At 39.3% G+C, this 16,908-nt stretch overlaps 1 protein-coding gene across 1 annotated transcript in view; it reads right to left on the reverse strand.

The window, feature by feature from the left end:
- Positions 1–594: 594 nt before the first annotated feature.
- HEPHL1 (hephaestin like 1) overlaps positions 595–16,908 on the reverse strand; it is a 74,768-nt gene continuing 58,454 nt past the window's right edge. Inside the window, exons 14-20 of the mRNA XM_063430695.1 lie at positions 15,825–15,965; positions 13,349–13,455; positions 10,582–10,804; positions 8,744–8,883; positions 2,371–2,530; positions 1,161–1,190; positions 595–1,071 (exon numbers count right to left, since the gene is read on the reverse strand). Coding sequence (XP_063286765.1) covers positions 872–1,071; positions 1,161–1,190; positions 2,371–2,530; positions 8,744–8,883; positions 10,582–10,804; positions 13,349–13,455; positions 15,825–15,965 — 1,001 coding nt within the window. The 3' untranslated portion in view covers positions 595–871. The remainder of the gene's footprint in view (positions 1,072–1,160; positions 1,191–2,370; positions 2,531–8,743; positions 8,884–10,581; positions 10,805–13,348; positions 13,456–15,824; positions 15,966–16,908) is intronic.

Genomic DNA, 16,908 nt, shown 5'->3' on the forward strand with positions numbered 1-16,908 from the left:
GTGGTCCCACAGACACAAGGAGACAGTGCTCTCCATTGCCAAATAGTTAATGCAGAATTTACAGTTCTGCATTAGCAATATCAATTTAATTTCATGGCAATTTCAGACACTATGAGTGCCTGTTTAGTCTTCTGATGTCTGGGAAAAAAGCCATAAGTTTATAGCTGCAGCGATAACTGCAGCAATTATCAGCAACTACGAGGAGGGTAAGCCAAGGTTCACTGAGAAAGACAATCCACAGGAGTTACAGGCAAGGGAAATCCACCTTTAAATGTAAGGTGCCTGGGTGCAATGCATGCTGGGTAATCCTGACTGTATGCTCCTTACAGTATAATTATCGCAAGGAACATACATTGTCATTGTGCTTGGCCATTTATTATACTTTAGTTCCTAAAACACAACGCAATATAATAACATGTTCTGTCAAACACTGACCAGTGGAGAATATTTTTAATTATCTTAAACAGCAGTGAATCAAATATTAATGATTTAACAACCAGGCTAATCCAAAGGATAGTTTGAGGTAGAAAACCCACATTTATTTATGTAACTTGTAAAAAATAGCCGTCATAAAAAAAACCTAAATTTAAACAAAAAACACAGTTTCTTACATTTTCTGAAATTCTACAGTATTTGAATGAAATTTTATGAAATAAAATATCCAGTGGATTTGTGCTGAGAGCGTAAACACGGGCAAATAAAGTGCATCATCATGGAATTAAATCAGAGTCATATTAGAACAGTGATGGCTATATACTCTTGGCACTGCATATGTTTGCGCAATACGTGTCCCATAATGCTCAGGAAGACTTGAGGGCCAAAGTTAGCCATCAGTGTACTGGGTTATAGGCTGTGCGACCAAACGATGCATTCACAGATTATTAAAAGGAAGAACTCCGTTGTGGATCGTGCTGTACTGAGCCCTCTTTGTCGTACAGATAAAAAGTGTGAACGCTATTATCAGCAAAACTAAAAGCAAAAGACCAATCGCTAGAAGAGAGATCAATGCTATGTGTGCTTTCGAAGCCGATATGACTTGGCCAAAAAAGGGAACTCCACTTGGTTCAGAATCTGCAAAAAAGAAAACGAAAAAAAATGATACATGGCTGCCTATAGAGATGTCAGAACACAAGTCGCACAAAATGATGAATAATACGTACCATTGCTTTCTGTGGGGAAGGCTCTTTCACCTGTGTTTGAAATAAACCACAATTTGTTTCCATTTAGTATTTTGTATATTTTTAACAATAAACACTCTGCATATTTTAAGAACTCATATATTCTTGAATTGTGAGATTTCTACATTCTCATGTAGTGCCAAAATACCAGAGTTTTGCTGTATGCAATGATACCTTTTTTATTGGACTAACATAATATTTCAAAGACAAGCTTGCGAGAGATTCCTCTGTTCCTCAGGTCTGAAGCAATACTGATCAATCTTGTATTTTCTCTTTTTTTTTTTTCTTTTTAACTTGCATATTGACTCTCCTCTGTTTATTTACTTTTTCTGGCTATTCTCAGCCAACTTGCACCTTTCACTTTTAGGCACATCTTCTGCTATTTATGACACCACACTCACCACCCTCCCTCCCCTTTTCTAACATCAGTTGTTTTAAGTGTTAAACTCTTTCAGATTTATCAGTATTGTTTCAGACCCGAGGAAGAGAGGAAACTCTCAAAAGCTTGTCTTTGAAATATTAAGTTAGTCCAATAAAAAAGGTATCATTGCATACAGCAAAACTCTGGTATTTTGGCATCATATATATATGTGTGGTCGGAACCCTCTGGTATACGTAACAGTAGAAGGAGTGGTAAGTTGGTACTGTTGTGCCGATACCAACATACGGGTAGGCCTGAATAAAGAGGGCCCGCCAAGGAAGAGGGGTGTAATAGTTGAGTTAAAAAAATTCAGGCCTTTGACCTTCTACCTATATATACACACGCATGTATATATTTTTTATATATGCTAAGAGTATAAGTCAGAGTTACAAAATCTGTATATAACAACTGAATTGTAAGGAAAAATATTAGCGTATTTATTAGACACTTTGGATGCATGTAATGACACTGGATTTAAATTTCCTGATTCTTTCAGGGCAATTTGGTGTCTGGTAATAAATTATGTTCAGTGCTGTTCTGTATATAGGAATTCTCCCCCCCTCCCCCCAAACAATGAATTAAATGTGAACTTTTCTCAGATTTGTCAGTTTTAGGAAGGATTCAGTGATTTTAGGTTACAAACTCTAAGACCTTGAAATAAATAAATGTTAAACTGACAGCAAAAAAAAATAAAATAGTTCTTAACAGACAAATGGCCTTCAGCTCTGAGGACAAATGTGATTGGCTGGGCTGATCTCAGGGTCTACTTACCTGCTCTCTTTACAGTAAAAGTAGTTTCCATGCCAGCGTGAATGTGGTCTGTCACATGGCAATGTAATAACCATGTGCCAGGGTTGCCAGCTACCAGTTCTATAGTCTGAAATGTCCCCGGAAAAAGGTCAAACACATCAGCTCGATGCTCCTTGTCTTTCTGTAACACACAAAATTACTACTTATATATATTCAATATTATTATTATTATTATTATTTATATAGCTCCAGCAAATTCCGCAGCGCTGTACAATGGGTGGACTAACAGACAAGTAACCAGACAAGTTGGACACACAGGAACAGAGGGGTTGAGGCCCCTGCTCAATGAGCTAACATGCTAGAGGGAGTGGGATATAGTGACACAAAAGGTAAGGGTAGGGTAGAAAAGTATGTTAGGATAGTGTTCATTGAGGACTCAGTGTTTGGTTTTGATAACAGTTGCAGGAGAGGAATCAGGGTGCGGGGAGGGAAAGCTGTTGACAGTTTAATTGATATGGAGTGGAGACTAGGTGAGCGTCTAACGTAGAAGGAAAGGGAGTTCCACAGGAACGGTGCAGCCATAAAGAAGTCTTGAAGGCGAGCATCAGCGGTGGGAGTACGGACAGAGGTTACAGAGGATAGACGTAGGTCTCCGGCAGAGCATAGGGGGTTAGACGAGACATACTTGTGTATTAGGGAGGATAGGTAGGTTGGAGCGGCATTATGTAGGGACTTGTAAGCAAGCACCAGAATCTTAAATTGAGCCCTATATCTAACTGGGAGCCAACGTAGGGACTGACAGAGGGGGGAGGCGTGGGAGGGGCGGGCAGACAGGAATATCTCAGTAATTATCTAAAATGAGAACATGTAATAGTTTATATATGTTATTGGATCAACATCACACTAGAACAAACCTAGAACTGATCACACCAGTGCAGCAGAGGATACACAGATCAGCAAGCTGTTACCCCACATATTAGTGGTAGACTAGCGTATACCATACCAGGATTTTGTATTGCTCAACCCTCTGCAATCACAAGCGTTCTCTGGTAGTTTATGCCTGCTTAAAATTAGAAATACATGTAGAAAAGGTGAAGTTATTGTATTGTAAGCTGGGTTGCTTGCATGACCCTAAACATGCCACTGAAGTACCTATCCTGAAAAAAACATATCTTGACCCGTCCTCCCCCACTAACTATTGTCTTATATCCCTGCTCCCTTTTTCCTCAAAGCTTCTGGAAAGACTTGTCTTTACCCATATGTCTCATTTCCTCAATTCCAACTCTCTCCTTGACCCTCTTCAATCTGGCTTCCGCCCTCTCCACTCTACTGAAACTGTGCTTATCAAAGTTACTAATGACCTAATCGCAGCTAAATCCAAAGGCCACTATTCCATACTAATACTTCTTGACCTCTCTGCTGCCTTTGACACCGTTGATCATGCTCTCCTTCTTCAAACTCTTCAATCGCTTGGTCTCTGTGACTCTGTCCTCTCATGGTTTTTCTCTTATCCCTCCCAACGCTCATTCAGTGTCTCCTTTTCTAATGATATCTCCTCACCTCGTCCTGTCTCGGTTGAAGTCCCCCAAAGCTTTGTCCTTGGTCCCCTTTAATTTTCTCTTGATACTGCCTCTCTTGGCAAACCTATTACCTCATTTGGATTCCACTACCACCTGACATCCAGATATATCTCTCCTCCCTGGACCTCTCGCCTGCCGTCCTGCAACGTGTCACTGCTTGCCTTTCTTCCATCTCTGACTGGTTGTCCTCCCACTTTCTGAAACTCAATCTCTCCTAGTCTTTCCTCCTCCCAATACTGATCCTCCTCTTTTGCTCTCCATCAGACTCTCCCCTAGTCTTCAATCGTTTAAAAAGTGCCTTAAAACCCATCTCTTTAGGAAAGTTTATGGCCTCCCAGAGTAACCTCTACATCACATACCTGTCTCTTGCTCTCTCCTAAAGGACAGCACTCTACTCTCTCCTCCAGCTCTGCTTCATTCCCACATTTGATTGCTATTTCCTGTCCAGATGTGTTTTATACACCACCTCCTATAGACTGTAAGCTTGTTTGAGCCGGGTCCTCTTCAACCGATCTTTCTTGTAGGTTTTCTTGTAATTGTGCTATTTACAGTTAAATCAGTTAAATCCCCCCTCTCATAATATTGTAAAGCACAACGGAATCTGTTGGTGCCATATAAATGGCAATAATAATAATAATATTAATAATAATTCACTCAAGTCTGGTTGCAGTGTCCCTTTAAGTTTGGAACACGCAATGTCCCTTCAAATTTTACTGAGCAGCTTGTGTAACCTGACTAATCGTTTAAGATTGGTAGAGGTTTAAAGACAGCAAAAACTGATTGAATGGTAGCTTTTTTGTCCTTCCAAAGTTGTGGTCATGCACTACAATGTGTAGATTATAACTGAACAAGTGTGGAGCTCAAAGCCATCCAGAATATTGTCAACCTTATGTTTCATTTTCAATTTGCCAACTTCTGCTTTTTCTTCAAATATTAGAATTAGGTAATTTGTTTGACAGATCTCCAAGATCACGATGTATTGTCTGCTTGGCTGTTTATCATTTGAAACCTTGAATTGCTCTCTTTCGACAAAAGACACGTCATAAACTGGTGAAACAGGTTTTAACATTCTGCTAGCTCTGTGTTACCTCTACTCCTGCATATATTGGTTTCAATATTCACATGTGCTGTCCTGCAGTGCAAGAAGGCTCCCCTTCTCCCAGACGTTCCTTTATTTAGTCTTCCTGGATCTGGGAGTTCTCATCTAGTTTTTTTTTTATTTAGTAGGTTATTTACTAACTTGGGATTTATTGGGAGTTCTAGGAGTTCTTCAAAATTAATTTAAAATTTTATAAACAAAATAGCGAAACTGGAGGCACATGTGATTATATTTTCAGTTCAGACAGTTGGCCATAACTTTTAAACTCTCTTTGAATTCCCAGCAGTTCTCACCTTAGTAAATGCATTCCAAATAAATTCAGTAAAATTCCAAATTCAGCCCATTATTTGTGATTTTAGAATGGGATATTTTTCATTATTGATTAGTGATCCCAACACAGTAGATGTCTGTGTACAATGCTGCAGCTCTCTCTCTCTCTCTCTCTCTCTTTCATGCCTTCTCTCTGTTCTCCATTACACAACCTCATCTTCAGTAGTGCTCTTGCTAGGGTAATGTTAGCTTCCTATTAAATATTGTTAGTTACTGAATATTGCTATTGAAATCAGCTACTCCATTAGCTCTTAACACACAATGTGCACATGGTTAACGCATCAATATACTGACAGACTCCAACCATGTGAGCTACTCCTAACTCACCATCAGCTCCTAGCACATAGTGTACACAGGGTTAGAGCAGTAGGATAATGATAGACTCCCTATTGCCTTTGCAGCTGTCAATCTAATTATTCTGCAGTGGTCATATGGAGCCAAGAAGTAACTTTCATGGTTAACAGACTCAACAATCATTACAGAGTAAAACAGATTAAAATCAGATCAGTCCTCAGAGTCACAGCCCAAGTCCTGCAGTTTGAAGCTTCACATTTTTTTCTACTAGCCACAGCATGAGTGTCTCATGTCCCAGCTGTAGAGTGACTGAGCACTTTAAAGAAGTGGTGGGTAAATGCAGCAGGAGATATTAAAACAATTAGTGACATGCAGCACAGTGCTCTGTGTCAGATATGATGTGGTAGCTCATGGGCAGCAGGCTCTGTGTTAAGGCTCCTGCTGGTTCCACTCCTGTCAGAGAGTGGTCTCAGACCCAGCAGGTGCATCTCGTTATGGCGGCATTCCCACGGGGGAATGGGGACACTGCCAGTTTACACTTACCTAACTCCTGCAGTCTCACTACGAACACGGTTACACTCCCCGTGCTCCTCCCTTCACACAGTGGTCGGCTCTGAAATCATTAGTCAGAGCCATTTAAGGCTCCAAGTTAACCCCTAAGTCCCTGACTACAGTGAGCGTGCGTGTGACATCACAAGTGCATGTCCCAATGTCACATGCTCCCATGCAGCCAATCCTAGAGCACCTTGGGTTATTTAAACTTTTTTGATAATTTCTCAGTGCCCTATCATGGTTTTCGTTGTCGTTATCCAAGAGCGCGGTTATGGTATTGTTTCTTGTGTATTTTGACTTTGGCTTGTTATTTGGCTATTTTGACTTCTTTATTCCTTGATCATTGGCTTGCCTACCGTTTACGCACACTCTATTCCTGACCTCAGCCTGTACTTTACTTTTCTTTTAAACGGCAATACTCCTTTAGGGTTTTCTTTATTTTTACTTAAGTTCTACATGTTGGGCATATTAGTGTATCCTGACAAATTGCAAACACTAGTTGAAACAGGACAGATTTCAAACCAGACCCATTTTTTGACATGCCTTGTTGCTTTAAGTAAGCTTCTCTAAACAGCTACCAACGAGAGGGGAGGTGCTCTGCAGAACGGAAACGTGTTATACAATTAAAGAGACGCCATTTTTTCCCCATATTTTTTTTTTGTCTTACCACCCTCCCCTCCAGAAAACAAATCTTAGTGTTTCTATCCTACTACTAATAATATTTATTACCATATAGAAATTTGAGGGGGTGCTGCCTAAAGTGCACCTATGGGTGAGACTCCACTGCCTCTGTCCAATATTCGTGCTCTGTGCCCTTCTGAGGCATTCTTTTGACTGATGAACTGTGGGTAAATCTGATTGGCAATGGAAACAGAAACTAGCCGAAGCTCTGCCCATTGTCAAGTTTTGTCAACTTGACTGCTATAAATATGGAAAACTAATTTGCCTATGTACTTTATGAGCACTTGAGCACTCGCATCTGGAGGGCAGGGGGGCGATTCAGACATAGATAGATATATAGAAGCAGATTAGATCATTTTTAATTTTGTGGCAAAACACCAGAAGAGACACGTAAGATATATACTAGGAATGGAGCTAGACAAAAGGAAAGAGTTGTGGGGTGACTGTATAAAAGCAGTTCATAGACAGGGAAAGGGATTTAGAAAAGAAGGAACAGAGCTGAAGTTTAGTTGAGTCAGTAGGAGGGAAGACATGCGCTGTCATTCTTAATTTGGTTATTTTTGGCAGTAAGGTGACATGCAAAATATCTGGCCATAAGGTTAAAATGCAACGTGGTTGCAATAAGGTGGAGTAGATAGGTAAAGGTGTTAAAAAAGGAGTTTGGAGTCATTAAAATAAATGCTGATAAGGGAAATAAAATACTATTTTTTTGGCAAGGGAGAAAGCTGAGCTATAAGAACATAGCATGAATAAAAAGTGGAAGAACTATGGTGACACTTTTACGTTTAAATTGAGGCAAATTGTTTTGCGCAATTTATTAAATCTGTTTGATTTGTTTTTTATCTACTTTTTATTTTTTTGCACCCGTACCACCAAGTTTTAATATACACTATTTTTCGGTGACACAATAGATTTAGCTATTTTTCAGACAGAAAGGCATTCTGTTTCACTTCTCTTTTTTTCCACCACTGTAACTTTGTTGTCTTCTGAGTAGGAAATATCCGAGAAAACTGGCAGACTTTACTAATAAAGAAACCCTTCATTTTAGAGATCACTTTGAAAACACTTTAAGAAATACAATCAAAATTGTGATGGAATCTAATTGTCAATTGTCAGAGCACGTATATTAATATCCTCCTATGGGTGAGCTTATTGCGGCAGGATTGTATGACAGGTTGAGCTGACGGCTTTGATTAATGCTGCATTATCCAGAGCAGTAGAGAGGACAACATTAGCACAGGTGACTTTAAAGGAACACTACTGTGACAGGAATGCAAACATGTATTCTCGTCACTAAAGATATGAAAACACATTTTAGGTGACCGGCCCCTTGTCAGCTAAGTGAAAGGTGATTTTACGCACCTTTATGCCAGTGCTGAGCCGGTCTCCTTGCAGCTCGTCCTGTCCCTGTCCCGCCTCTTGATGATCTCAGCCAATCTAATGCTTTCCCATAGGAAATCATTGGGAGGCTATTGCACACATGTGGCAAAGCCGTGCACTGAGCCAGTTTGCATCTCCTCATAGAGGTGCATTGAATCAATGCATCTCCATGAAGAACGTTCACCACCTCCATGCAGAGTGTGGAGATGCTGAACAACACTGCTGCATGTTGTGCAGCACTGACCCAAAAGGCACCTCCAGTGGCTGTCTGAGTGACTGCCACTAAAGGTGTTCCTAGGCACTAATGTAAACACTGCCTTTTCTCTGAAACGGCAGTGCTTACATTAAAAAGCCTGCAGGGACATACTATATACACCAGAACAACTACATTAAGCTGCAGTTGCTCTGGTGACTATACTGTCCCTTTAAGCACAAGTTTAAAACTTACTTTTTTTAATGCTTCTTTTTCTTAACTTACCCTATAAAGAAAGCTCTGAGCATGGAAATGCACCGTATGCATGTCAACCTCATTTCCTAGACCAATTAGATACCAGTTAGTCTTTTCTCCTTCGACCATAGTTAACCCATGGAGATTGCCATAGATCTTCCCATTAATTGCTGCAAGACATAAACAACACTTAGATACAAGATTGTTACCTCCATCAAGGCAGGGAGACAAAAACAACACCAAGGGGAATACTGCACAGGACTGACATGCATTCAAGTGGTTTACATTCGATTAGGAAAATATTGTAACCCACTTCTTACAATAAAAATAGACTCAAAACAATACAACTAGGAGACAGACCATCACACCTACAAGAGATTTTTAATTTAGGATAGGTATGGATTCAGCAAATGCCGCTAGAAATTATCATAAAAGAACAGTTTAATTAGCAGGGAACAAGATTTTATTAACAATCATATTTAAAAAAATCCATACAAAAATTACTACAATAACAGACCAAGAAGGAAATAGAGAGAGGAAAGAAATCTCAAATCAAATTTGCAATTCAGTGCTACATACAAAAGCATGTTGGTGTTTGTTGAAGACATTCACAAACATTTCCATCCATAGAAACCTATGGCACTGAATTATAAAGCAAAACAAATATTTACTGCACAGTGTTTAGCACAAGTTCAAAGGAATACAAAGTGTGGATACATTTGTTGTCTACCAACCATTCTGGGACAGTTGTATGGCACATATCTCACAGTCCTGGGTTTGTTCACCAGGGAAATGCCACCAGAAGGTCCAACAGATGTGCACACACTTCAACAAATACCCTTAGGACATTGATGCCATGCCAGAGTACGTTAGAAGCTCCCTGTGCATGGTCTGCCCAGAGAGGGGCAGAGAGGCTGTCTTTACATGCAACACACCCTCTTTCAGAATGAATATACCCTTAACTGCGGCTAACTTATGGCCTGTTCAACTCTTTTCCTGTGACATATGCACTAGGCATAGGTATAGAACCCACATTACAAATTAAGCCTAGTGCTTAAACACCCACTACCCCTGGGTGGCAGCAATGACCATAATACACATCAGCCCTAATACATACCATAAAAGCCAAAGAAAATATTTACTGCACGCTATTCCAAATCCTTGCGTGCATTAAAGAACCAAAGGTTCCTTTAAGTATCACTTCAATTGCCATTTAAGTTTAAGCTCACCTGCCATGTCAAGGCATAACCTCAAAGGTGGGTCCTACGCTAACAATTCACCTTGCTTGCTTCTGCCTATAATTAAAAAATCTCTAATGAGACAGAGAGTGTCATTTTTCTAAACCCCTACATATTTATTTACCCAAAATAGGGAACACACTGTGGGGTGGCAGCACTGTAATATGGCTGTGTGATACAAAAGCAAATACAAACATACAAAATGAAGCCCTGCGCTCAAACTCCCATCACTCCTGGGCAGCAGCAATGACTACAGTACACATCAGCCCTAACACATACAATAGAACCAAAGAAAAATAGTTACTTGCACACTATCCCAAATTCCTACATCATTCCAATGGCCATTTATGTGTAAGCTAACCTGCTACGTCAAGGCAAAACCCCTTAGCACAGATCGCCTGCCACGGATACCAGAAATAAAAACATATAGCACTTGGCATTCAAAGTAGCTATTTCTGCATTTATTTTTAAGAAACACACAGATAATGACAATCCAGAACTCGTCTTACAACTATCTTTACAGCATCTGCACAGACCACGCAACCGATATTAAACGTGTTTGCTTCGTTAATAGCCCAAATCTTACGCTGTCCAAATTCATCTGCAGATCTTGTTATAGCAGCTCCTTACCATGAATTTTATTGCTTTCTTCAAATTCTTCTGTTCTGTTTACATCACTGGGATTTTTCTGAACATATTCTTCAATATTACTGTCCAAGTACCAAGACATGTTTTCGTCAAACACCAGAAATAATAGTGCAAATTCGCGGGCTACATCTCTTCTTAATCCCTGACTGTTTAGCACACCTTTCCTGCAAGTTAAAAGTGGCCCCACCAAGCCACTGTTAATATCCTGAAAACAAAAAAAGGCAAAAAGAACAGGTAGCAGTTAATGAGATTTTCTTTTCCCCTAAACAAATGATAATTTACAAAATAAAACTTAGACATAAATATGCGCTCATTGAATAGCTCACATAAGGGTATTATAATTATCTGGCATGTGGGGGAGACTCAAAAATAAACATCAACAAACCTGCAGGACATGGTTACAGAAACAGATAGTTTATTACAGCACAAAATGTATTCGAAAAATCACAGAAGGGTATATCAATTAAGTAACGTACAGTGATTATCTCAATTAAACACACTGTCAACTTGGAATTTAGGTCCTAATTTTACAACTTGTCTTTTTGTTCACTGCAGTTTGATGTTTAGTCAATAAAGACCTTCGTGCCACTACATAGATTGTATTTATTTATTTATTCTGTAAACCAAATTGCTATCAATAGTATATCATACATTTATGTTTTAATTAAAGGAACACTGTAATGTTAGGTATAAAAAGTAATCCCAACTAAGTGTCCCTGTCCCCCCCTCCCCCGTGGCAATTAATGGGTTAAAAACCATTTAAAACATGTAAAGAATGAGGACGTCCAGCGTCGTTTCACAGAGTAAAACAGCAGAAAGCGCCTCTTGTGGCCACTAGAGGCAGTCTTAACCCTGCAATATAAACATTGCAATGAAATTAACTGGTCTGGGTTCCTATATTGTCCATGTAATAGCAAATTTCACCTACCACCAGTCAACAAAGCATTATAAGATTATAACATTTGTCTTAAGACTCGAGAGAATAACATTTGTCATTTCTAACGGTCTTATTTTAAAATAAGAACAATCAAAAATTATTTGCACTGTACAGTGTTCTTTTAAATTCTGTTCCTGTCTTTCAAATACATTTTGAGTTATGTCATTGTAACGTGAGAAATTGTACCTTTACAAAAAGTGAACGTTGAGTTTTCAATTACAAAAAAACTTACATGGTTATACCGATTACATTTAAGTTAAGATAATGCAGACTTAAAGGGACACTGTAGGCACCCAGACCACTTCAGCTCATTGAAGTGGTCTGTGTGCAGTGTCCCTTTTGCACCTAGTGCTGCAATGTTAAACATTGTAGTTCCAGAGAAGTGGCAATATTTACATTGCAGCACTAAGTCTGGCCTCAGTGGCTGTCTACCAGACAGCCACTAGAGGGCTTCCGGAATTGTAACAGACTTTTGGTCCGTTATCTGATGCTGGGCATCCTTACGCTCTGCATGAGGACCTCCAGCGTCAGATTTACTCCATAGGAAAGCATTGATTTAATGCTTTTATATGGGGGGTCTAATGTGCCTGCAGCATTTGCCACGCATGCGCATTAGACCCCGCTCGTCGCGGGTCTGAGGAGGCGGAGCTTCGAACCAGTGGCGAGGGGGGAGTGAGGGGGGTGAGACAGAGGGATCAGTAGTGCCAGGAATGCAACTTTGTATTCCTGGCACTACAGTATCCCTTTAAGTACAATTCAGGTGTCTTTGATATAAAATACATTTTGTTTTATCTCTCAGAATGATACATTGTAATCTACAATCATATGACATTTAACAGCTGTCAGTGTGTTGTTAACCATTGTGATACTTTTTAACCATTGGATGTTTGGCCAAAAATGACTTGCTCACTAAAAGCAACTACAGGTTAGTGAAGTGTATATCATCTCATCATGCTCCTACAGTCTAACTGTTTACTTCTCTGCGTGAAATCAAAGCAGGATTGCTCTGGTGAACTAGACAGCTGCCTAGGACCCTGGTTCAAATACCAATATAGGCACTGAACTGATACAGTAGTGAAGTAAGGGGGTAGCATTTATTAATTCACGCTTTAAAGATGCCATTTTGAAATTTGCTGTTATGGGATAATATTCTTAAAAGGATGACCAGAGACCAACCTTTTTTTTTCTTCAAATTTTAATATAGAACCCATCACTGACTGAAAACGTGATAACTCTGATCAGGGTGGACCCTGGAAGTTTTCAAGTTCAATGTCATAGTCATGTCTATAATAGAACAGTAGAGAAAGGACCACGTCCTGTTCCCCTGATTTGATGTACAAAGGAGCTTACTTTCTATCTCTCCATGGAAGATCTCTCTCTCTCTCTGTAACATTGTTAATCTTTACTATCTGTTAAGTTTTTACATATGCATTGTGAGCAGAATAAATTTATATTTTTTATAAAGAATGTCAGCTTGCATATCAATATTTTGTGTGTGATGCAGGAAGATATTAATATGAACCATTTAAAGAAGAATGTATATACACCCACAAACACATATTTATTACAAACACAAATCTGAAATCATCCAAAGTACCATTTAAATAAGTACATAATTTAAATAATTAAAATTGGCGATATTAACTGTCTCTGCCTACCTGCTTAGTTGTGATTGTTTTAAAATATGTGGCTGAATTTAGTTTTCCAAAAAGTGCTTATGCTTTTTTCATATTGTATTTTATTTATTATAATTATTTATCAGATTTGCTGAGTTTGCCAAACTCTGTTTCACAATTGTTCTCCAATGTTTACCTTGACAAAATCTTCTTTGGAGTAATAGGCCCATGTCAAACAGTCAGGATCGTTGTTTCCTGGACCAGACCTTTCTGGAACATTCCATTGGTATGTGCGTGTTCCTCCTAGAAATAAAAATAAATGGAAACACCTCATATAGAATCAAAGGTTCTCATAAAAACATAGTATCTGCTGACAGATCCACGAGAGAAGATATTGATACAGCAAGAAATTCATGATCTATGGCCCATTCCTTAACTTGCTCCCTCACTCACCACTTCCTCTGACAAAGTGAACACAGTACTCTGTCTTATATTCTGGATATATTGCACTTAAAAGGAAAAGAAAAAGATAGACAATAAGCTCATTTGAGCACAGCCATCCTAGATTAGCCAGAATGACATTATCAACGTATGGAACCTGTGGAAAAGTCGTGTCTTGAAAGGTCACACCCCAACTATTGTAAGAAATATCCTGATATCCTTGATATGCAGATTAAACACAGTATCGAGTTAATACAATATCACACTTAAAGGACCACTAAAGTTACCCAGACCACTTAATCTCAATGAAGTGATCTGGGTACAGAGCTCTGTAGGTATAATCCTGAAATTTGAAATACCGTGGAACCTCGGAACTCAAACTTAATCCGTTCCAGAAGGCTGTTTGAGAACCGATTTGTTGGAAAACTGAATCAAAATGTTTCATAAGATTTAATGTAAATTAGATTTATCCGTTCCAGACCTCAAAATTACAGCATTTTAACACAAATTTTACAGTTTAATAATACCTTTCATGCATAAAATCATACAGAAAAACAATAAATATAATGTAAATGAAAAGAAAATGTAATTTCATTTTACCTGTCAGCTCGGTTTGCTGACAGAATGGAGCTCTGTTCGCTGACAGAATGGAGCACTTTTCGCTTTGTCTAGTGCTTGGAGGCCGATGCGCCATACCAACGAGGTTAATGCCATGTGATTTTGTTCTAATACCGAGTTTTGGTACCAAGACATTTTTTTCTCAAATTTTATGTTTAAATACCAAATTGTTTGAGTAAGGGAACGTTCCAGTTCCGAGGTTCCACTGTATTGTAGTTTTGTAGAAACTGCAATGCTTACATTGCAGAGTTAAATACGCCTTTAGAGCCACTAGATGCACTTTCTCGTTCAGAACTGAATTAAATCAGTCCAAGGCTCATAGCAGTATTTTTTTATAAGAAGCACTGAATTGGTAGAGGTCATGGATTGCTTAATGAATAGTCTCTGGTAAATCATATAATAATTACCGTACATATATTGTATAAAGTTTTTTATTCACTAATGACTACATATTTATAGATTCTTACTTTATTGTTATAACGCGTGTGAAGCACTTTTCTACAAATTTTACAGTATTACAGAATACACTAGTCACTTTGTAATATTTTTGACACTTTATATACTCTAACTTACACACTTGCACTTTAATATGTGCTATTAAGTCATTCGTTTTCATAGTTCACCCCAGTGAGCTTATTAAGAGCCTTATCTGTACTTTTCCCCCAAGTTGGGGACAGTAACTTTGCTGTCGTAAACTCGCTTGTTTTAGTTGGTACCAGGGCAATGCATTACAGTAGAAAGCTCCGTGGGCTCCGTACATAGTGTGTTTATCTCTCTGATCGAGCATTCCCAATTCACGTCACTTCTGTTTTTCGGATCCACAAGACTTCAGCAATAACTCTGCTTTGAAAGACCTGCTTTTTAGGTATTCATGGTCACTTTATTTAGTCATTTATTGTTTATCTCTGTAAAAATTAAATCATGCTTTATTGCTCATTTGTATTAGAGTGATAAATCGCGACTACTGCGCCATTATGACATCACTTTGCTGTTTGCAATGAGGCTGTTAGTCTGATACAACATGTGTAAGTAATTATTTTATTAATGGTTTGTATGCCTTTTTATCCTATATATGTGTTACTTTGTGAGGGATTCTAGCTTGAGAAAGACTCTTGTATAGAGTCAAAATGTTGCCAAGTTATATGTCCAAATAGAGCCTACTTTGGAGTACTTCTCTATGTGTGCTCGGACATCTGTTATAGATAAGAGAAGACATCAAGCCAGCACTGAATTTCAAATTTAGGGTTAAAATAGTCGAACCGATAATAGTCTCTAATTGAGCTATACTTCCAATTCAGCTACTTTACCCTAAAATGTTTACCTCACGTTGATTTCTCACTTAGCGAATAATCCTAAACCTTTTCATAACCAGAGAAGGGACAAGTGCAGCACACTCATCTGGCAAAGTATTGGGTCATTAAAACAATGAAGAAAACGATGCAATAAAGTAACATTTATATCAAAAAATATAAAATATGATAGCCCATGACTCAAGGTGACATGGAAGAAAGTGACAATACATGAAGACGTTTGAAGATGAAAATGTTAGAGAAATGGTTTGATAAGGTTCCCAGTAAAAAAAAATATATATACTTTTTTTATGAGTTACATACCAGGTGGTGTTGCCTCAATACTATTTCCTTTACCATGATTCACAGCCACCACTCCATGAGCGTAAATGGAATACGGGCGAAATGCTTTATTCTTAAACACAATCAGAATGCTGTCTCCAACCTCTGCTCGAATAAATGGGCCTTAAAAATAAAAATCAATGAGGGTTCAGCATTACAGATCATTCTTACACTTACAGGAATTATAAGTATAAATTGTAATATCACATTCTACAGAGGCGGCTCTAGACTTTATGAGGCCTTAGGCGAAACGCAAACATGAGGCCCCACTAACAAAAAAGTGTCACATATACACATTGACGCACTGTCTACCTGTGTATGTGCCTGAGAGTGTGTCTGACAGAGAGTATCCTTGTGTGTGCGAATGTATGTCTCTGTGAGCATGTTTGTGTTTTTGTCTGAGACCCTATGTGTATGGGGTAGCTGATGGTGAGAGGGAGCGGGGGGTGTGATGGTGAGAGGGAGTGGACGGTGATGGTGAAAGGGAGCGGAGGGTTGATGGTAATGTGAGAGGGAGCAGGGGGTGATAGTAATGTGAGAGTGAGAGGGGGTAATGTGAGAGTGAGAGGGGGTAATGTGAGAGTGAGGGGGTTAATGTGAGAGTGAGGGGGTTAATGTGAGAGTGAGAGGGGGGTAATGTAAGAGTGAGGGGGGTTAATGTGAGAGTGAGAGGGGGTAATGTGAGAGTGAGAGGGGGTAATGTGAGAGTGAGAGGGGGGTAATGTGAGAGTGAGAGGGGGGTAATGTGAGAGGGGGGTAATGTGAGAGGGGGGTAATGTGAGAGTGAGAGGGGGGTAATGTGAGAGTGAGAGGGGGGTAATGTGAGAGTGAGAGGGGGTAATGTGAGAGTGAGAGGGGGGTAATGTAATGTGAGAGGGGGGTAATGTAATGTGAGGGGTTAATGTGAGAGTGAGAGGGGTTAATGTGAGAGTGAGAGGGGTTAATGTGAGAGTGAGAGGGGGTAATGTGAGAGTGGGGGGGTAATGTGAGTGGGGGGGTAATGTGAGAGTGGGGGTAATGTGAGAGTGGGGGGGTAATGTGAGAGTGGGGGGGGGGCTAATGTGAG

The sequence above is a fragment of the Pelobates fuscus genome, chromosome 1 (genome assembly GCF_036172605.1).
Source record: "Pelobates fuscus isolate aPelFus1 chromosome 1, aPelFus1.pri, whole genome shotgun sequence".
NCBI classification, from domain to species: domain Eukaryota; kingdom Metazoa; phylum Chordata; class Amphibia; order Anura; family Pelobatidae; genus Pelobates; species Pelobates fuscus.